This window comes from Acinonyx jubatus, chromosome E2, assembly GCF_027475565.1.
Source record: "Acinonyx jubatus isolate Ajub_Pintada_27869175 chromosome E2, VMU_Ajub_asm_v1.0, whole genome shotgun sequence".
Taxonomy (NCBI): domain Eukaryota; kingdom Metazoa; phylum Chordata; class Mammalia; order Carnivora; family Felidae; genus Acinonyx; species Acinonyx jubatus.
The window spans coordinates 33440986-33462325 of record NC_069396.1 but is presented as its reverse complement, the minus strand read 5'-3'; the positions used below and the strand labels follow the sequence as shown (position 1 = coordinate 33462325).

The following is a 21340-nucleotide window of genomic DNA, read 5'->3' as shown; positions in this document are numbered from 1 at the left end:
CTTGCAAGTTAGGTATCCTTAATCGCATTTTGGTTATTATGGAAATAAGAGTGTGGCGACGTTCAGTAACAATAAACGTCACTAGGCTCACGGGAGGCTGTAATCCCATTAAAGCCCAGCCTCCTTCTTCCCCGGGGGGAAAAACCCCTGACTCCGCTACTAACCCAGGTCTGGCTCCACCCCCACCATTACGCCTGCGCGCTCCCGGAGCCAGCCTCCTCCCCGCCGACACGCGGCGCGCTTGCGCACTGCTTCTCCATGTGGGCTCCGGCAGTCAGCGGGCCCGGCTGAGCAGTGGCGCCGAGAACCCCTCGGCAACAGGACCCTGACACCAGCTGAGCAGCCTCCGCCGTCCTGCTGTTGCCCTCCTCTCTCGGCCTTTTCTCCCAGCGCACATCGCCATGGGCAAGAGCCGGACGAAGCGCTTCAAGCGGCCTCAGTTCTCTCCTACGGGCGACTGTCAAGCCGAGGCGGCGGCGAACGGGACTGAGGGAGAGGAGGACGACGAGCCGGCGGCGGAGCTGCTAGAAAAGGTGAAGCGGGGGCGCGCGGGGCTGCGAGGGGCGGGCTTCGCGCGGAGCCCTGGGGCAGCGCGGCGCGCCCCTGCCGCGGCCCCCGCGCCTGCGCTCTGCGCTGCGTCTGACACTTGCTCCTGTCCCGCAGCTCCAGCACCCGAGCGCCGAGGTCCGCGAGTGCGCCTGCGCGGGGTTGGCCCGGCTGGTGCAGCAGCGGCCTGCGTTGCCGGGCCTGGCGCGTCGGGACGCTGTGCGCCGCCTCGGGCCGCTGCTGCTGGACCCCAGCCTGGCGGTGAGGGAGACGGCGGCCGGCGCGCTGAGGTGAGCCGGGAGAGAGAGGGGTCGCGGCGGCCGGCCAGCGCTGTGTGCGTGCCACGCACCGTCGATTATCTCCATGCCCTTGCCTTCGGCAGCTCGGGAGACCCAGAACTGCCCAGGGTCTCCCATTTGCAGAGGGGGGATTTGAACTCAGTCTGCAGACCCCTGAGGAGCGCACCCTCCTCCCCCAATCGCATTCCATCTGTCCAGCTGGCTGCTCCAGCTGCAAGCAGCCAACTGCCACGTATCCTCCTCCCCGCAAGGCCTAACATACATCGCTCCCTCTCCAGGAACCCCCAGAGTCCCGAGGTTCTGTGAGCTCTTCCAGTGCATGTGGCACGTGTTCTGGGTGCAGGGAGTTTGAGCAGGCAGAACATTGAGCAAGAGAGCTGAGATCCCTGCCTTCACAGAACCCGTGTTGATGAGGAGACAAGAGACTAGTAAACAGGTAAAACAGGAAATACTAGATAGTGAGAAGTGCTATGGAGAGAAACAAGAGGATAATGAGTTGGAGGTGGGAAGTTACTTTAAGTTATGATCTGTAGACGACACTTGATCTGATGCATCCGAGCCAGACATGAAAATCCAGGGCAAAAGCATTCCCGACGGAGGGAAACAGCAAAGAAGTGAGGCAGCAAAGGACTTGGCCTGGTTGAAGAACAGGAAGTTTAGTGTGGCTTTGCAGGGCAGGGGTGGGTATTACAGATGAGGTTGGAGAGATGGACAGGGACTCGGTGGCGTAGGGCCTATGGTGAGCAGGAGTGGCCTGATCTAATTTACCTTTTGAAAAGGCTACTCTGGTGTCTGTGCAGAGAATGGACTGTAGAGGGGGCAAGAGTAGAAGGTAGTGTTTGCGATTCTTGCAGCTCTGTCTATATCATGTTGCATTTGGTGCTTTAGCAGGTATATTTTGTGTATCCACTGTGCTCCAAGCAGTGGGCTAGGCTGTGGGCATGTGTTAGTGAACAAGACAGATATGACTTCTGTCTTACAGCTTTGAGGCAGACAGGCATTAGCCAAATAATGATTTGGTTATAAATCATTATATATGATAGATAGATAGATACATAGATAACTGGGGGGTTCAGAAAAGAAAGCCCTAAGGGAGGGGTGTTTGAGGTGAGCTCTAAGGGATGGATGGGGATTAGCCACATACTGGAGGAAACCACATGGAGGAAGCCCTACTCTTTCCCTGCAGCATATGTACACTGGGAGCTCCTGGAAGGTTGTTGGGGCGTTTTCTGCACACTGAGAGCTCCTGGAAGGTTGTGGGAGCGTCTTCTGATTCATCTCCGTCTTCAGTGCCTGGCACAGTGCTGTGCACTCAGAAGGCAAGCAGGCAGTGGCTTCCCAATTAAAATTCAGTTTAGCCTGGGTTGCTTCAGGGGCTGTCCTTCAGCCTCACCCTTGCTGCCCTTGGAAGTCTTGATCCCAAGAAAAGTTCCTTTCATGTAAGATCATGCTGTGATTTGTTCACATTAAATACGGAAAGTCTTCTCTCTCTTACTGCCCCTGTAGCCATGTACCTGTGTATTGTTTCAGACTTGAAAATTAAGTTGTCACATGACAAAGTCATTTGTTTACATCGTGTGAAACAAGGATCAGAACAGATGAAATCTTTGGATTGATTCTGTGGCATCTTTTTTTTTTTTCTAATGTTTGTTTATTTTTAAGAGAGAGAGAGAGAGACTGAGTGTGTGCGGGGAAGGGGTAGAGAGAGCCAGAGGGAAACAAAGAATCCGAAGCAGGCTCCAGGCTCTGAGCTGTCAGCACAGAGCCTGAAGAGAGACTCGAACCCACGGACAGTGAGACTATGACCTGAGCTGAAGTCGGATGCTTAACCAACTGAGCCACCCAGGCACCCCTGGTTCTGTAGCATCTTACAGAAATCATATGCAATGTCATCTGGAAAACCTTAAGTATGGGTAGAAATTACATTTGAGAACTTAAAAGTGTTTTTGTGATGTGTGCTCTGAGAAAGTAAAACCTATTTTAAACTTTTTGTGTAGAAATCTCAGTGCTTGTGGAGGTTTTGAAGTTTGTGATGACATGGTGACTAAGGATATCATGACTCCTCTGGTCGCACTGCTGAAAGAGGTAGGTGGTTTAAAAAGAATCTTCATGGCAGTTTTTAATTGTAGCTTTTAGTATACGCACTTAGATTTTTTTTTTTTTAAAGCCCTTTGGGATTAGTTATTTTGTCTTCCCTCAAAACATTCTATGGGCATTTTATTTCTTTTCCTAGAAACACAGATTTCTTCTCATTATACCAATCTCCATTATTTTGTCCCCACTATTTTTTATTTATATGCTAGTTGGAAAAGCCCTTTCTAAAACTATAGACTGACTCCTTTAGACCTTAAATTTTGTAAGTAAAAGTAGTTTTTACATTTTTGTGTCAGGTGATGTTTTATGTATTATTTAATCCTTCCAGCAGTCCTATTTGGAAGGTGTTACTCCTGTTTTACAGATGAGAAAACTGAGGCACGGACTAGGAATTTGCCATTAAGACTGCATTAAGTTTTCAAATTTAACATCACGCCAACCTTAGTGCATGACGTAGTTGAAGGGAGTAAGGCGCGCTCTCTCTCTCTAGGCTGCTTCTAGTCCACTATTCTGTATTGATACGTAACTTTTATTTAAGGCTTTATAAAGAATATCCAATTTTGATGAGAGGCATCTCATCTTATTCTGTTCAGAGCATTGGTTTTGAACTGGTGGTGACTTTCCCCACAGGGGACATTTGTCAGTGTCTGGAGACACTTTTGAGGTGTTGGCTAGTGGGTAGAGGCCAAGGATGCTGCTAACATCCTGCAGTGCACATGTGAACCCCACAACAAAGAATCATCCAGTCCAAAATGTCAGCGGTACTGAGACTGAGAAGCTCTGCTTTAGAGGGGGCCATGGGCTGTGCTACAGGGCAGTCCTGCCCCGACTTCGGAGCCAGAATACATGGATCTGAATCCCAGCTTTGCTGTGTATTAAGCTACGCTTTCTGCAATCTTGTACCTCAGTTTTCCTTTTGTAGCAGAAGATTGGGGATAGTAGATGCTCTGCCTCACAGGTTATGGTCAGGATTAAATAACCTAATGTAAAAGTGCTTAGAGTAGAGCCTTGTGCATAGAAGGCCCTGTGTAGATGTTAGCTCCTATTGCGTGTTACCTTTCTGTGCCTGATTTACTGTCTTCATTGCATTAGATAAAATACTTTGTATTGATTCTACATTTTTAAGTGTTAAATGCTTTGTATCCAGTTTGCACAATGACTCGTGAACTTTTCTCGTCTGTGTTTCTTGCCAGAAGGGAACAGGACTGTGGGAAGGGTACTGCTTATGAGAATTTGATGAGCTCGTTAACCACTATAATTTCTGATGTTTAGTTTTTGTGGTTCTTCACTATCATTAGCCTTTTTGTTTAATTATTCTTTTGAACCAGGGTACTAATCATGATATTTGGTTGCAGTGTAGTGCCGGACTGGATTCAAATGAGATGTCTCCACAGGAAAAAAAAGATCAGAACCGAAATTCTATTGAGAACATAGCCAATGAGGCCATGAATGTGCTGTGGAATATATGGTAAGGTGCTTTCCGAACACAGCCTCCTGCTTCAACACTACTCAGGCTGCTGCTCATTCTGCAAAACTGTAGAGAGAGCTCTGTTCTCCTTGGTGGGCCTGTGATCTTAGGTGATCTAAGATCAGCCCTGCCTCCCAAGCCCTTTTCCTCATAGCATCGCTGTCTCTGTATTTGCTTTATGACTTCTCTCCAATCATTGCTGCTGACAGAAATAAGAGGAATCGTGGCCATTACCATGTACTCTACCCCAGTTACCCTCCACTGCCCGCATACCCTTGAGTGGTCATTGTCTTCAAGCTAGTCAAGCCCCTGTGCAGCAGCTGCTTCGGTCTAGCACCTGGAACGAGACGGGGCCACAGACCTTGGCTGGTGCGTTATTCCTCCACCCTAGCAGTTGCCATTTGACAGGACTGCCGACGCCTGAGAAGAGCTCCCTTGGCCCCAGTAGGAAGAAGGCCTGCTCTCCATGATTGCAGCAGTGGCGGGGTGGTGTGGACTTGCTTTTAGGAATGGAAATGGCTAGAAACACTACCTGGACTTATTTTTCCTACCCTATTTTATGTCCCACCTTTCTAACCGGATTGTGTCATAGTTCCTTATTTTCTAGTCAGCAGCAATGATACCTTCTGACCTAAAAGCACAGATGTATCTCAGAAAACAGGATTAAGTTGGATCCTGAAAAGCTGCCCACACAGCAGTCTGAACGTGCCGATGATTTCATTTCAAACTAGTGGATGCATTCCACCAGAAAATTGGAGAGATCAGATTTGAGGAAATGAGCAAGTGGGTGGTTACAGTTTCCTGTACCCAGGAACTTTAGCTTATTTAATTGTTAGAAGTTTTAAAAAATTTTCTTTGAAAAGAGCCTGAAAAAGTAGTCTCCACAGTGTCTCTTTCCTGAATGCCTGTGAGCCCTAACAGTACCGTTTCCAGTTGTTATAGCTTTTCACAGTTTTGTCTTATGCTTCATGATTTTAAATCCTGTATGTTTAAGTTGTATATGTGTGTATATATTTACAATTATCTTAACGCATGTATGCCTTATATTCCTGACTATATCTGATTCTGCTGTCGCCATCTTGAGGGTAGGCTCATAGCAGTGCTGTAGTAACTAGGTGGGGTAGGTAGGTAGACAGATGGACAGAGAGTCAGGCAGAAAGTAGTTTATCTTTAGATAACAAGATTGAATTTCATAATTTAGTCACCTCTGTTTAATAACCTGATCCGCTGTTTTATTGTATCATGTGTATATGTGGTATGAACAGAGGGATACTTTTCTCTGGAAACAGGGATAAAATTATTAAAATTACCTTTCTTTTATACCCTGTATTTTGTATACTTAGTATATTTAGTTATATTTATTAATAACATTCTTAACATTAATTCTGATTTTTTTATTAAAAGATAGTGTAGCTTCAACTATATTTATGATAGCAACTTCTCTTCTGCAGACTGCAAATTCTGCTTGCTGATTATAATAGTCTAGAAGGAGTGAATAAAATTCATTTTATTTTCTTTTAAATTTGTGCTTTTTGTTTTATAAGCATAGAGACCTTTTATCCTCACTTTATCTTACTATTACTGTTACACAGTGGAAGGAACAGTAGGCTGGACCCAAGGAACCACCACAAATAAAATGTGTGATCTTTGAATAGATCACTCCATCTTTTGGGGCCTAGGTTTCCTCCTGTATGAAATGAGGATTCGAAGTAAATGGTAGTGATTTCTAAGATCTCTTCCAGCTCTAGCCTCCTATAAGGAAACTGGCATGCAGGTAAAGAGATTGGTTTAAAATGTCCTAGTGTGTTAGACATAAAAATATGGATGGCCAGTTTTGTTTATGTACAGTGTATATGAATGGGCATTGGTTTCTTCATCTATAAAAATGGTGGGTGCTTGACTCCAGTTCTTTAGTTCGTTTATAAAGCCTAATTTATCTTTTCATGAATTTCTGTGGTTGATTTCTTAATGTTAAAATGTGAATAGTAAAACTTTTTTTTCCCCCTTCAATTTAGTGAATGCAGTAGTAGAGCAGTATCTATATTCAACAAAGAAGGGTGTTTGGAGATTGTATTAAAGTATTTAAGTAGGTTTTCCACCAATGTTGACCTGGCTATTTCAGTAGGTAAGTGAAGAAAAGGTGATGATTTATTAAGTATGTATGGCCTTATTCAAAAATTTTTATTCCAACATAGCATGTTTATTCTACAGGAGTGATTTTTTTTCTCATTATATATAAATGTGTAACTGAGTTCTGTTTGTTTTGGATCTTTTAAAATCTATGATTAATACTTTACTTACTCATACAGTTTTCCTGCTCTTCACTCTGAAAGGGAGGAAGGCAATTATGTGAGCAGGTGCGGTTTCTAGTGTATTACCATTCTTAGAAGGCTTTATTAAGTCTTGAAGCTTTTATCTCCCATTTACTGAGAAGTAGTAACCCACAACTACCAGGCCTTTGAGCCAAAGTTAATTGGAATCTAGACTTATTTAAATGTCTTGTACCACTATCTCATACTCCCAGCAGAACACTGATAACCTGTGCTTTTTTTGAGAGAGGAAAGTAAGTGATTGAAATTTCACATAGGTCTGCTTCCCTTCTGTGGGACAGAGAAAGCCCAGGCTGGCAGCTTCAGCTGCCTTGGCTCCCTCACTCTCTCTCTGGGGGGTGAGAGAGCCAAAGTGAGGATCCCTTATTCATTTCAGGAGACAGATTGGAGGGTGGGTGGCTCAACAGAACTCTGGGGACAGTGGAGAAATAATTGATGCAAAGCATTTCTTTTCTACCCATCATAATGACCAGGTATCCAGCTGTCCTTTTATTTAATTATGCATTTCTCCTGGCGTGGACTAAGTGTGTTTCCTCTTAGTGATGCTTCTTTTGTCTCTACTGGATACTTTTAAGAGAACAGAAAAAAAAAATAGTGGAATCAATAATACTGGGAAAAATTTTTAAATCAGTTTCTCAAAATGGAATCTTTGGTGGAAGGGTGATTTATGAGTAAATGTGGATCTTAAAAACAGTTGAACTAGGAAATTTGTAGGTGGCTTTTCATTTCAGAAGACAATTTTTCTTACAATGAGGGAAATTGACAAAAGGTAGTCAATAGCTTTTATTTATTTTTTTAATTTTTTTTATATTTATTTATTTTTGAGAGACAGAGTGAGACAAAGTGAGACTAGGGGAGGGGCAGAGAGAGAGGGAGACACAGGAGTGGAAACAGGCTCCAGGCTCTGAGCTGTCAGCACAGAGCCTGACGCAGGGCTCGAACCCACAGACTGTGAGATGATGACCTGAGCCGAAGTCGGATGCTCAACCGACTGAGCCACCCAGGCACCCCTAGTTAATAGCTTTTAAAAGTAAAACTTCACTTCTGTTTTTGTATCTTTTGTAGATTTAGTTATTTAAAAATTTTTTCCTCTAATAAACTTCTAAAAGATGGATCAGAATAAAATAATTTTGAATTGTATAATAGTGTTTTATTTCCGCATTTAGCTAGATTCGTGATTTTTTAAACAAATGTCAAGTTACTTTGGTTTGAAAATCAAGCAACATTCACATGAAGTAAAGTGAACTTCTGAGACACTGTTCTTTATGTTAATATGGCTTTCTTTGCTCTTGTATTGTCTTTATGGTAGCAGCCATAGTTTCTCTAGGCTTTTGCTAAAGTGAATTTAGTTAGTCTCTTAGTGAAAGAAATTACATTTGGGCATACGTATATATATATATATATATATATATATATATATATACGCACACACACACATGCATATTTATGGATTCGTATACAAATGTGTTTTGGGAACCAAACTAGATCACAGAAGTAGCATATATTTTGACTAATTTGGATGGGTATGGTCAGCTTTGAAATTTTGAGACCTGAAAGAAATGGATTTGTTTGGAACACACTAAGAAAAACAAACTTGGGCTTGCTTCATCTTTGTGCTTCAGAGGTCTCTTCTGCCAAACCCGTCAGGCAATCCCAGTTGTTTTGGTACTTGCAGTTAATTATTTCTAATTTGCAAGTTGTAATCCATTATCTTGTTTTAGTACAAGGTAGGAAGTAAGTGCTAAATGACCATATGTCTATGAATACTGTAGCCATCTCTCAGTTTACTCATATTTTGATGTAAAATATTTTTTTAAGTCTTTTTTAATGTTTGTTTATTTTTGATAGAGAGCGAGCAGGGGGAGGGGCAAAGAGAGAAGGGGACAGAGGATCTGAGGCAGGCTCCAGGCTCTATGCTGACAGTCGAGAGCCTGACGCAGGGCTCAAACTCACAACCTGTGAGATCCTGACCTGAGCCACAGTCAGACGCTCAACCGACTCAACTCAACCCAGGTGCCCCTAAGATGCTTTTTTTCTTAAAGAAATATTGCTTCGCTAGAAATAAGTGCCCTAAGTTTTAAGGTCATGCTAAATTTAAAGGAAGCCAGAATGACCCCAAACCTGGGGCTTGTTCTTGACAGTGGAGCTGCTAAGAGTGTTGTCTGTGTACTGGTGTTTGGTCCACAGGCTGTTTACTACCAGTCCACTGTAAGTACAGAAATTGAGGAGAAACTTTTGTAAATGTTCATAGCAATTCCATGTTGTCACAACATTTAAGAGCCTTTAAAATTGTATTTTGTGAAAGTATATTGTATAAAGAATTAGAAATTAAGAAAAAGAAAAAAGTCTTTCACTGATCTTCGAGGAGCCTCATTTGCATGTATCATGCTTGAAGTAAAGTGTATCTATCTTACAAAAGCTACCTGTGTCTGAAGAAGTTGTAAAGATGCAGATATTTTCTGATGAGTTAGATTGGTATAAATTGCCCTAGCAGAATTCATTTGTTTCTTAATTTTTATCTTTATAGCATATTGTTTGCAGACAGTGACTGAAGATAACCCAGAGCTACTGAACTCTTTCACTGCCCCAGCATTGCATGTACTGGAGTCAGCAATGCTTTCTCCTGTCAGTTCCATGGACTACATTCTGTTAAAGACATTGGTGGCAGGTAACATTTAGCCATTTTGCGACAGTGTCCTTTTTTAGTAATATGTAATGGGTAGAGATGGGGGCCAAATTTCAATCATTCGTTCATTTCACCACATCAGGACTTTCCGGTATATGTCTGTTCTGAAAATTTAATGTTTAAGTGGAGATTCAAGAGGTTATGCATAGGGGTGCCTGGGTGGCTCAGTTGGTTGAACATCTGGTTTCAGCTCAGGTCATAATCTCATGGTTCGTGGGCTCCTGATAGCATGGAGCCTGCTTGGAATTCATTCTCATTCTCTCTCTCTCTCTCTCTCTCTCTCTCTCTCTCTCTTCCTCTCCTGCTCGTGCACTCTCTTTCTTTTTCTCTCTCTCAAAATAAATAAATAAACATTAAAAAAAATCACATGTAAGGTAGAATTTACCATCTTGACCATTTTTAAGTGTGCAGTTTAGTAGTGTTAAGTACATTCAACGTTGTTGTGCAACCAATCTCTAGGACTTTTCATCTTGCAAAAGTGAGGCTCTGTACACATTGGACAACTCCCCATCTCCCCCTCCTCCTGGCCCCCAGCAACCACCTGTCTACTTTCTGTTTCTATGAATTTGACTTCTTTAGGTGCCTCATATAAGTAGAATTATACAGTATTTTTCTTTCTGTAGCTGGCTAATTTATTATTTTATTAAAAAAAATTTTTTTAATGTTTATTTTTGAGAGATAGAGAGACAGAGCATGAACACGGGAGGAGCAGAGAGATAGGGAGATGCAGAATTAGAAGCAGGCTCCAGGCTCCGAGCTGTCAGCACAGAGCCCGACACGGGGCTCAAACCCACGAACCGCGAGATCATGACCTGAGCCCAAGTCGGATGCTTAACCGACTGAGCCACCCAGGCCCCCTGTTTTATTATTTTAAAAAAATTAAAAATATTTTTTTAAAGTGAGCTCTCTACCCAACATGGGACTTAAACTCATGACTCCAAGATCAAAAGTCACAAGCTGTACCAACTGTGACTAATTTCATTTAGTATAACGCCCTCTGAGTTCATCCATGTTGTAACATGTGTCAGAATTTCCTTCCTTTTTAAGGCTGACTACTATTCCACTATATGTATTTATCACATTTTGTTTAACCATTCATCCATGGTTGGGCACTTGGGTTTGTGGCTGTTGAGTAATGCTGCTGTGAATATGGGTATACACATATCTGTTCGAGTCCCTGCTGTCACTTCTTTTGGGTAGGTACCAGGAAGTATTTTTATTTTAACTGACTAACGAGTAACAGGTGGCTCCTGTTCTGTAGAACCTGCTCTCTGGTTTGTCCATGAGACCTTGGAATTTTAGTACATTTAATTCTACTCCTGGAGTATAAGAAGCTGCCTAGGAGGGCAGCTCAGGTTAAGATGAAAGAGAGTGGGCAACTTAATTTGTCATTTCAAGTGAAACCTGATCAGCCTTCTCTTGGTCTGTTGCTGTGTGGTGTATCAGAGAAAGGCATTGAGTGCCAAGGAAGGGAGATGATTGTGGAGGATGGTAACAAAGAGAGCTGCCTCTGTGCAAAGCTTTTGTGTGTGTGTGTGTGGACATTTAATAAAAACTAAACAGAGGTGGAGGAGGGTTTGACATTTTTTGAAATCCCATCTGAGCTTAAAGAACCAATCTCATGGAAACTGGATTTAATAAAAGCTTTCACAGGGGATTCCTTATGTGCATTTCTCCCCCCCCCCCCCCCAGGAACAGTTTGGAACCTAAAAGACATTATTCCATCCAAGAGTCAGGCAGAAATCATAAATGCCATACTGAAGATCTTATCGGAAGTGTTGGAAGTGGATGCTGGTGAAATAGTTATTCAAATGAAGGAGGCAGAAACTCAAAGGTTAAAAGCGGCAACAGAGACGGAGGAGATACAAGAGAATGCCAATGGTGACAATCTGATTGAAGATGATGAAATGGAAGAAATTCCTCATAAAAGAAAAGTCAGAAGGAAAACTTTCATTTCAGATTTACTTCCAGTAAGTCAGATTGATGCTTGCAATCCTGGATTAATACAGCTGTTTTCTTTTAATAGGTCGCCAAAGCTTTGCAGAAAAATGTTACAGCAAAATTAAATATGAAGTGAACTCCAGTAAAAATCAGTCCTTTTTCCCCATCGACTCTCATGGTCACATTATAAATCTACTCCCAAAGGGGGAAAAGAAATCTCCTATCTAAAATTAAACTTTTATATACAGAATATTTCAAAGAGGGGATAGACCCGTTCTTTTAGAACACTTTAAATAGCATGCAGACACCTTCCTAACTCCTGTGTCTCCCCTCTCTGTTACATATTTTGCCAGACTATCTTCAAACTAAAGGAATTTTTACTTTGCTTGGCTTGTCCCTTGCATTCTTGTCTCTTTTTAGCATTTATCCTTAAAAATAGCAAGCCCTCGTTTGCCCAGTGCTGCTGGGCAGAGAAGGTTGGGTGCTTATGAGAATTGATGGGTTTTAGGGTTTGCCGAATGGGTGGTTGTGACATGCTTGTGTCGGAGTAAAGGTGAGCAAACTTAGGTGCAGGGAGCATGTCAGCGGAGCTGGTCAGCAGAGATGGAGCCATACCTTGGAAAAACATTTCCCCCAAGGAGGAGAGCAGGGTGGACAGCAGGTTGGCTTTCTTCATTCAGGTGCACATTTTCTGTGCTCCTGCAGTGTGCCAGGCACCGTGCCAGATGCTGATGCTAGAAAGACAAGACATTTTCATCTTAAGGGACCTTCTCCATCTTGGGAGGACAGACCCATAATTAGGATGTATTATAATATGCCGTGCCAGGAGCAGTGATAGGGCTGTGCACAGATTTCTGAGGGAGTAGTGTTTTATAGAGAGGCACACCAGATCTATGGCCCTGATGGGAGAGGAGAGGAAGAGGTAGTCAGAGCAGGCTTTTTGGGCAGAACACCTCACTGTCTAGGATGGGGTAGGAACAGCATGACGAAAGCAGGTTGGTGTCGTTAGGGGGCCTGGAGGCAGGGGAGATCAGTGAGGCTGCTGGCTTTCTTCATTCCGAAGGAGGATGATGAAGCCTGGGCCGGGAGAGTGCTATTTCCGTTCCCTCACACTTTCTGCAGTTCTGCATGTGGCTTGTACCAATTTGTATAAAGTGAACTGAAACTGAGAGCTGTCTTTAGTCAGTGTCTTAGAGTTTTGAGAAGTTAGTGCCCAATAAAAATTCTCTAAATGGAATATACCTGAAAAGAAATATAACAGTATCTTACTTTCCTGGGTTCACAAAGTCTTGTAAAGCACGGATCGGTGCTATGTTAGCGAAGTCAAAATGTAGCTGGAGCTACTCTCCCGCCCCCGTGGCTAGCCCTTAGGTACACAGCAGCGCGGTGAGTTGTGGGGCCAATATGAAAGTGAGAAGCCTGGAGCTGCTTGCAAATCATAAAGTCGCTTCAAAATCATGGCACCCCTTTTGGTGCAGGCGGGCACATATTTGAACCCCAGATTTCTTTTTTGTCTGTAGTCTGAGTACAATTTAAAGCCAGTAAAACAAGATAGACAAAGGCATAGCCGTGTGCCTTATCCTCGCAAAGGGGTATTTATAAAGAACCCTAGGAACATTTTTCTGTTCAGTTGTCACGGGAAGGGTCAGTCCTGGATCTGGGACATACGTGGCTTCCATCTGGGGGAAGTGACAGATCAGGGCTTGGAGGCTCTTATGCAGCCGTGGTATTGCGCTGACCTTATCCCAACTGGTGCACACAGACCACGTTTTACCACGACAAATGCCCGTCAGCAGAAGCCGAGATTACAGGTGGGCTGTCAGGGAACCCTGAAATACCTGAAACCCCTCCCGGGGAGCGGGAGAACAGCACCCTGGAGTTCTGCACCCTCAGCCTTGCTTCCAAGGGACTCCTAGGGGGAGAAGGTGGGGACTGAGATCCATGTCTACCAAGACGAAAGTGCCATGGTGTAAAAAATGTTGATATTTAACTGTTATTTAGGCACTTACTCTCCCAGCTATTATTTAAAAATAGAACATTGGTGCTTATAAAATGCAGTGTTTTCTCATAACAAAACTTGTTTTTTAAAGTCTATTAACATAACTGAGTAGACAGGATGGTTAACACGCTGGTCAGCCAGCCAGTGTTTAAGTGCCAGTAGGGTGCTGGGCATCATGCTGGTATGTGCCAGGAATATAAAGTGTGTAATGCTTGTCGGCTCTGGTCTTTCTCACTGCCCGGTGGCTGGTGCAGGAGTCCTTCGGGATCAAAACCTTTAATCACATCATTTAACTTAAGAAGGTATGGCCACAAATATGTAGAGAAGGAACCAGCCCAAGTTGTTGTTTTAGCATAGGCAGAAATAGAGGAGTCCCTCGCCCAGCTTCCACAGTTATCAGTGATCAAATCATAGTCTGTTTTATTTCATCTATTTCCCCACCTTCTCTCCCATCTCAGTGCTGAACATTTTGAAGCAAATCTCAGATGTCATAACATTTCATCTAGATTGGCTCTTTATGTTAGTTTGATGACAGTAAGAAGCAGGGAACTGTTCTGAGCAAGAGAATTACATAAAGAAGTAGAACTTAATTTCAGGATTCTTCTGAGTCAGATCTTCATACATCTCAAGGGAATGGGAGCTCAGCAACAACATATCTTACTTAACTTTGAGTCTACTCTAATAAATGTTTACTTGAACATCATATGCACAGCAGATAGGAATAATTTTTATGTACATTCTTGCCAGTGATAAAAGGAATACAAATGGCGGGATTCCTAAGCTACATGTTTTAAATTAACACATTGCTTTTAAAATAATTATTAATAAGTGTATTATCTTTTAATTTATTATTTTAAATTTATTACTATTTTGGTTTTTTTGTAGATACTTATTTTTAAAATTTTTTTTATTTTGAGAGAGAGAGCACAAGTTGGGGAGAGGGGCAGAGAGAGAGGGAGACAGAATCCCAAGCAGGCTCTGCACCATCAGACTGATGCGGGGTCTCAAACCCATGAACCATGAGGTCATGACCTGAGCCAAAGCTATGAGTTGGATGTCTAACTGACTGGGTCATCCAGGTGCCCCGGATTTCACTTTAAGGAACCTCTGCATCCAGTGTGGGGCTTGAGCTTACAACCCTGAGATCAAGAGCTGTATGCCGTACCGACTGTGCTGGCCAGACACCCCTATTTATTATTCTTTAATAATAATTTTGAACATTGGCTGGCTCAGTCAGAGGAGCATGTGACTCTTGATCTCGGGGTCGTGGGTTTGAGCCCCACATCAGGTGTAAAGATTACATAAATAAAACTTTAAAAAAATAAAAATAAATAATTTTGAACATGGTTCAAAATTACACTCAAATCATTGTACAAGAAGTTGGTGGAAGATTGTAAATCAGTATGAACCTTTTTGAAGGGAAAATAGGAACATGTCACAGGATCTGTAGATGTCCCTTTTGACCCAGTAAATCTGAGGAAATGTCATATCCCAGTAACCTGTAATATTCCAAATTAGTGGAATGCTTAATAAATGATAGTGTATCTGTTAAATAGAATACTGTAGAGGCATTGAGAAGGCAGTTAGAAATCTGTTGAAATTGGGAAGCATTCAGACAATGAAATACACGTTATTTTTAGCTTACGCACTCCTCTGGAATATCAGTGTAGCTATTTCACTTTTCATAGGTAACTTGAGAATTAAGGTCATGTAAATTTATAGAGCCCATTTTAAGAATAGTAATTGATTAAGTTCATGTTAATTATTTCCAAAGGAAAAAAGTTCTCCCCTTTTTTCAGTCTTAAAGAAATGCTTTATTGCGGTCTTCAAAGAAAGCCAGGAAGCAAGCCTGTCTGTGTATACGGGCTTGTTAGTAATTCTTGTTAATGCAGTCTTTTCCAAGAGGACGTGTAAGCATCTAAAAGCAGGTTTGTTGTGGATAAGTGCCTGGTCTCTGAAATGAGCTCTTGTTTTAATCTTAGTGGGCTGAGCTCCTTCTTAACACATTAGATTAAGTTTCAGGGTGAATTCAGTTCAGAATTCCTGAATATTTACCTCTTCTCTGCAGCTAACTAAGCAACACTTAGAGAACAGCCATCCAGAGAGATGGAAGCACAGTTATCAGTGGCCTGCTGCACAGTGCCAAGAGGAATCATAATGCTTATTTGTACTTGAGCACGTTAGGACTTCTTCTGGCTGCCCCATCCCCCAAGCGCTCTAGTCCAAGGGTAGAAATCATGTAGTAGGCTTTAACTAAGGACATCCACGTGAAAATATTTTCCCAAACATTGAGAGTTGGTTGGTTGATTTTTTTTTTTTTTTTTTTTAAAGCCCACTGACAAGGAACTGAGAGAAGCCATAGCATTGTTGACAGCTCAGCAGACTGCTCTGGAAATTATCGTCAACATGTGCTGCAGTGAAGGTTTGTCACCAGTTTACACTGAGACATTCTCCCCCTGAACTGAAAGGGCAGCTTCCATGAGGATTTTCTTAAATATTCCAATTATGTGTGGTTCGCACTCTTCCCAGATCCCTCCGACGATGAGTGGGAAGAGCTTTCTAGCAGCGATGAGAGTGATGCATTTATGGAGAATTCCTTCAGCGAGTGTGGTGGCCAGTTGCTCTCTCCCCTCTGCCTCTCCCATGAGGTTCACACCGCTTTCACCAACTACCTCATCCCAAAGAAGGTAGTCTGTTTTAAGTCTAGCCTCATTCTGGAGCATGGGGAGGGCTAGCTATTCACTGTGTATGGGAAAGAGGTTTGCTCACACTGCAGGTAACTGGCAGGAAGCAAGCTAGGACTAACGGTACCGGGAGTACGAGGAACAGTAAGTAGGTCCTCACCATGTCTGACCATTTCACGTAGAGTTAACATGTTGGGATTTGAAAAAGGGATCTTGTGTAAAATGACACTACTCTTTAACCTTTGCTTTACTGCCTTCTTTTAAATCTAGATTTTTGAGAAAACTGCATTTCCAAACAGCATTGCAGTTGACCTATGTTCTAGAAGTCCCACTTGGAAATCTTTGGTTAGAAAGTAAGAACTTTTCTATTTTCAAAACTATTTGTTATTATGTGATTATGTGAAACGATGGGCCTTTAAATAGAAGATGCTGACTCCCCCCAGATTCAAGAGTTCTATTCTTATGTGTATTCCCTAGAAAAAGGGGTGCATGTGTGCACTAAGCCATGAGAATATACATGGCAGTGTGGTTCATAGTTGCCCCAACCTGCCAACAACCTCAGTGTCCATCAGCAGCAGAATGGATAAATAAATTTTGACATAATCATGCAGCAGAATATGTACAGCACTAAAAAAAAAAAAAAAAAAAAAAAAAGCCGAACTGGAACATTGAGCAAGAAGGCAAGGCACAAAAGAATAATCACACTGTGATTCCACTTTTACAAAGTTCAAAACCTGGTAACACTTAACTGTTTTGTCTCAGGAGACATACGTAAAAGAAGAGCAAGGAAATGTTTACCATAAAAGTCTGGATAGTGGTGACCTTTAGGGGTCAGAGAGGTGGGGCATGATAGGGAAGGGGTAGATGGGCTGTGGGGGTGCTGGCGGTGTTTATTATCTGGGTGCGCAGTGTTTGCTTTATAAAATATGAATAAACTATTAAACTCTATATATGTGTTGAACACTTTACGTATGTCATATTTCACAATTAAAAATAGTTCAGATGCTGCTGTGCATAAAAATTTTTCTAAAGCAGATTCCCTGTGACTCATAAGTGAGTAATTGTGCCGCGAGCCCTGAGTGCTCAAGCAATTTGATGAGGTAGATAAACAGTTCACCTTAAGATTCTTTGTTAATAGCCATATACCTTCTGCTTGCAGATATTCCCAGCCAGAGCCTGAAGCTTAGGTGGAAAGTTAATACTGGATTCTGTTGGATAACAGACCGCATTAGGGAAACAGACCACATTTTTTTTGCTTCCTTTCCAGGATGAACACTATTCAGTGCAGAGCCCTCGTGTGTCTCCAGAGTCTCGTATCCCTCCTGGATGTGGACCATCTGGGGGGAGCCGCAGCTCTTCAGACACTTGCACAACATCTGTCACAGCTGCTTTTTTCGCAGCCAGGTAAATATTTAGGCCTCATTGCAAAAGACTGTTTGGATCAAGCAGAATTTTGAAGGGCCAGGAACTTGGACTTTGGCATTGTACTGTGTTTGTCATCCAACCTGAAGAAACCTTTCCCAAGCACTAAGAGTCATATTTATAGTTGCCAGAGGTATAGGGTCCAGCCGATATGCTGGTCTATGGGTTGTATTTGTTTTATTATTAAGATTTCTTGCATCCAGTTATGTCAGGCCAATAAGGGTGAATCACAAATATTGTAAATATTAAGCCCCATTAAGATATTCAGGTAATTCTCTAGTCTTTCTTTTTCTTTCTTTTTTTAAGCATTCTTTTTTTTTCTTTTTTAGATTTTTTTTCTTTTTTTATTTTTATTTGAGAGAGACAGAGCAAGAGGGAGAGAGGGGCAGGGAGAGAGAGAGAGAGAGCGAGAGTGAGTGAGAGAGAATCCCAAGCGGGTCCATATTGTCTGCGCAGAGCCCGACCTAGGGCTTGATCCCACAATCCTGAGATCATGACCTGAGCCAAAATCAGGAGTTGGACGCTTAACTGACTGAGCCACCTGGCCACCCTATTTAGTCTTTATTTTTCTTCATTTTTCTTCTTGAACATAAAATCATTGATTTATATTTGATTGGGTAATCTATACATGTATCACAGAATTCACAAGTTACTACAGGACATAAAGCAGAGAGCCTCCTTTTCCTCACACCACCCAGTTCCTCTCCCAGAGTCCATCACTGTTACCAGTTTCTTGTGTGTTCTTCCACAGAAATTTTCAATATCAAATATGTATATGATTTGAAAAAAAAGTATATACATGTGTTCTTAAGGCAAATGGTAGACTACCAGATAACAATACTGTACCCTGCTTTTTTCTAACACATTTCTATTTTCAAACACCTTTGCATGGTAAGAGGTATTACCAAGGTCTCTAATATGGATCAATTTCATTTGTACATAGAGACCTAGGGAGATGCCATATGTAGTTAACTATTTTTTCTAAGTGACCTAGCTGTATAAGGGTTAATGCATGTTCTTCTAACAGATTTTCATAGTTTGTGGTAGTAGAATCTCATTTGACTTGGTCACATGACAGTATATCAGCTCAAGCCAAACAAACAATGAGAGACTGAGAGGGAGGGAAAAATAGTACTTTATGTAGCAAAGGAAAATTCTCCACATTGCCCTACTTAACATGTATGTCTGCAGTGAGAGTAATTTGGGAGATAAGAATCTGCTGCTCTCAGATCCTCAATTTCAGAGTGTCTTTAGGGAGTTTTTGAGGGTAAACTTGAAGATATATAATATTTGCTTTCTGTACTAACCTTAGAATTTAACCACCAAATAAGATGTAACCTCGCTGTGTTACCATTGGTGTATTACTCACAAATCTCATTGTAAAGTATTTATTTGACGTATCTCTCCTCTTCTTAGACACATCATTAAGTCAAGAGCTGAAACTCTTAGGGGAACCGGGCTGGCTCAGAGGAGCATGTGTCTCTTGATTTGGGGTCATGAGTTTGAGCCCCATGTTGGGGGTAGAGATCACTTATATAAATAAGACTTCAAAAAAAAAAGTTGAAACTCTTAAAAGATCAAAACATGGTCGATTTTGACTAAATGCAAGTGTCTGTATAAACATTCATTCGAGAGTTGCTCCCCAGTTCTTTGTTTTAAAGATTTTTAAATTATCATTATTTTTAAATATTTTATTTTTAAGTAATCTCTCCACCCAACATAGGGCTCAAACTCAACCCCGAGATAAGAGTCATTTGCAACTCTGATTGAGCCAGCCAGGCACCCGATTCCCAGTTCTTTTAGACATCTATGTTGCACTCGATCAAGTTAATATGAGGTGCTGTGCTTTTAATAGTGCATGTTTCAGAAGTTCTACATCATTTTTAAAAATTGAGTAAATGTTCAGAAACCCGTACATAGTTATTCTGTCTCTCCTGACCTTCCAACATTTGTTGGTCAGCAGATGTAATTTTCCAGTGATCTCAGGCTGTGCATTCTTTCACCGGTGCGATCATGTGAAAACTGTGCCCAGCCACACCTAACACACGATATGGACAGGACTGGGCAAGCTCTGGCTACAGAAGTGACTTGTCAGCGTGAGGTGGCCAGATAACTGTAGCTTTTTTTTTTTCCCCCAATGTTTGTTTATTTTTGAGAGACAGACACTGAAAATCCTGAGCAGGCTCCATACTGTCAGTGCAGAGCCTAATGTGGGGCTCGAACTCACAAGCCGTGAGAGTCATGACCTGAGCCAAAATCAGGAGTGGGAAGCTTAACCGAATGAGCCACCCAGGCGCCCCCGCTGTAGCTTTGTGTTTGTCTCCCAGTCTTATGAACCAGGCGGAGATTTGGATGGTGTTGGGGGGCGTGGTCACTGGAGAGGGGGATATTTTATCTGACTTTTGCTGACATTGTGGCTCCTGTCAGCCCAGCTGAATGTCCCATGGTAGGGGAGGGAGGGGGCTACTGTTGCTCAGGCCCTCTCCCATCCACCCATTCACATGGGTGCCCTGTAGGGAGCTGGGCCAAATGGGATTGTGCACAGCCATGCTTCCAGGGGAGCATGACCTATCCAAGCCTATCACTGCTTCTAAGACCTGCCTAACCGGAGGGGATCCTGTCTGCCTCACTGGCAGAACAAACTGTCATGTCTTGCCTCTGAGCCATTTTTTCAGTGGGAGTCCAGTCAAGGTACTGGAAGCCCCATCTCCAACTAGCAGAAAGAGTGTTTCACTTGAGTAAGTGCACATATGCTGTGCCTCTGCTGTGCAGAAAACAGGTATGCTTCTCCCAGTTCAGCTGGCTATTTGTGGTCCCTGATGCTTGCACATTTATTACCTGGAAGATCACAGGAAAATGAGACCAAGTTCAGCCTTGGAAAAATAATGGAAAGTTTCTGAACTGTAGGAAACTAGAATTAAACGCTTTAAGTAAATTCCAAGTTCAGGGGTATTGTTGACATAACCTTTTCTTATCAGAATGAAATTTTTGATAGAGGATAATTGCTTATATTTAGAGATGGTATTCTAAAATTCCTTTTAAACAGAGATTTATTAAGTTACATAACCTTGTGGGTTTTAGGTGGGTGGTTTGAACTGTTATTGGAGAATTTTGTGGAGGATGGGGCTAAATGTCTCTAACTTCTTGTGTTATTATCTCTGAACATTAAATATATGAGGATCATACAACTCTGCCTAACTTAATTTTACTTTTTTAAAAATTTTAAATGTTTTTACTTATTTTTGAGAGAGAGAGAGTGTGCAAGCGGGGGAAGGGCAGAGAGGGAGACACAGAATCCAAAGTAGGTCTCAAGCTCTGAGCTGTCAGTACAGAGCCTGATGTGGGGCTTGAACTCATGAACCACAAGATTGTGACCTGGGCCGAAGTCACTCACTCAACTGACTGAGTCACCCAGGTGCCCTTAACTTACTTTACTTTTAATGCTGAACTACGGTTCTGGGGGGTGCCTGGGTGGCTTAGTCAGTTAAGCGTCCAACTTCAGCTCTGGTCATGATTTCATGGTTCATGAGTTCGAGCCCCACGTGAGGCTGTGTGCTGACAGCACAGGGCCTGCTTGGGATTCTCTCTCCCTCTCTTTCTGCCCCTCCCCCACACTCTCTCAAATAAACTTTCAAGGAAGGAAGACAGGGAGGGAGGGAAAGAAGGCAATTGAAAATCAGTCTGAACAATTCACCTAAATAAAATTTGCTGCCTAATTACTTGTGAGTTGATTATTTACCTGCATTAAGATGTGCTACAAATTCTTACATGCCGAACAAAGTTGAGGGGAAAGACATTTTAGTCACCTCTTTTGTTTAACTTCTATTGACCTTTACTTAATTTCTTCAACAATACCATATGTGTTGACCTT

At 42.3% G+C, this 21340-nt stretch overlaps 1 protein-coding gene across 5 annotated transcripts in view; it reads left to right on the top strand.

Moving 5' to 3' along the window:
* Positions 1 to 229: 229 nt before the first annotated feature.
* The window catches only part of HEATR3 (HEAT repeat containing 3), a 68923-nt gene continuing 47812 nt past the window's right edge, over positions 230 to 21340 (top strand). For 3 of the 5 annotated variants that reach the window (XM_027044521.2, XM_027044523.2, XM_053210512.1), the window contains exons 1-11: positions 231 to 533; positions 664 to 836; positions 2843 to 2930; positions 4295 to 4407; positions 6423 to 6532; positions 9265 to 9405; positions 11116 to 11393; positions 15695 to 15785; positions 15893 to 16050; positions 16318 to 16400; positions 17315 to 17451. In XM_027044521.2, the coding sequence (XP_026900322.1) occupies positions 402 to 533; positions 664 to 836; positions 2843 to 2930; positions 4295 to 4407; positions 6423 to 6532; positions 9265 to 9405; positions 11116 to 11393; positions 15695 to 15785; positions 15893 to 16050; positions 16318 to 16400; positions 17315 to 17451 (1504 nt within the window). In that variant the 5' untranslated portion in view covers positions 231 to 401. Of the gene's footprint in view, positions 534 to 663; positions 837 to 2842; positions 2931 to 4294; positions 4408 to 6422; positions 6533 to 9264; positions 9406 to 11115; positions 11394 to 15694; positions 15786 to 15892; positions 16051 to 16317; positions 16401 to 17314; positions 17452 to 21340 lie in introns of all 5 variants that reach the window. The other 2 variants (XM_053210511.1, XM_027044522.2) reach the window with 2 other exon arrangements.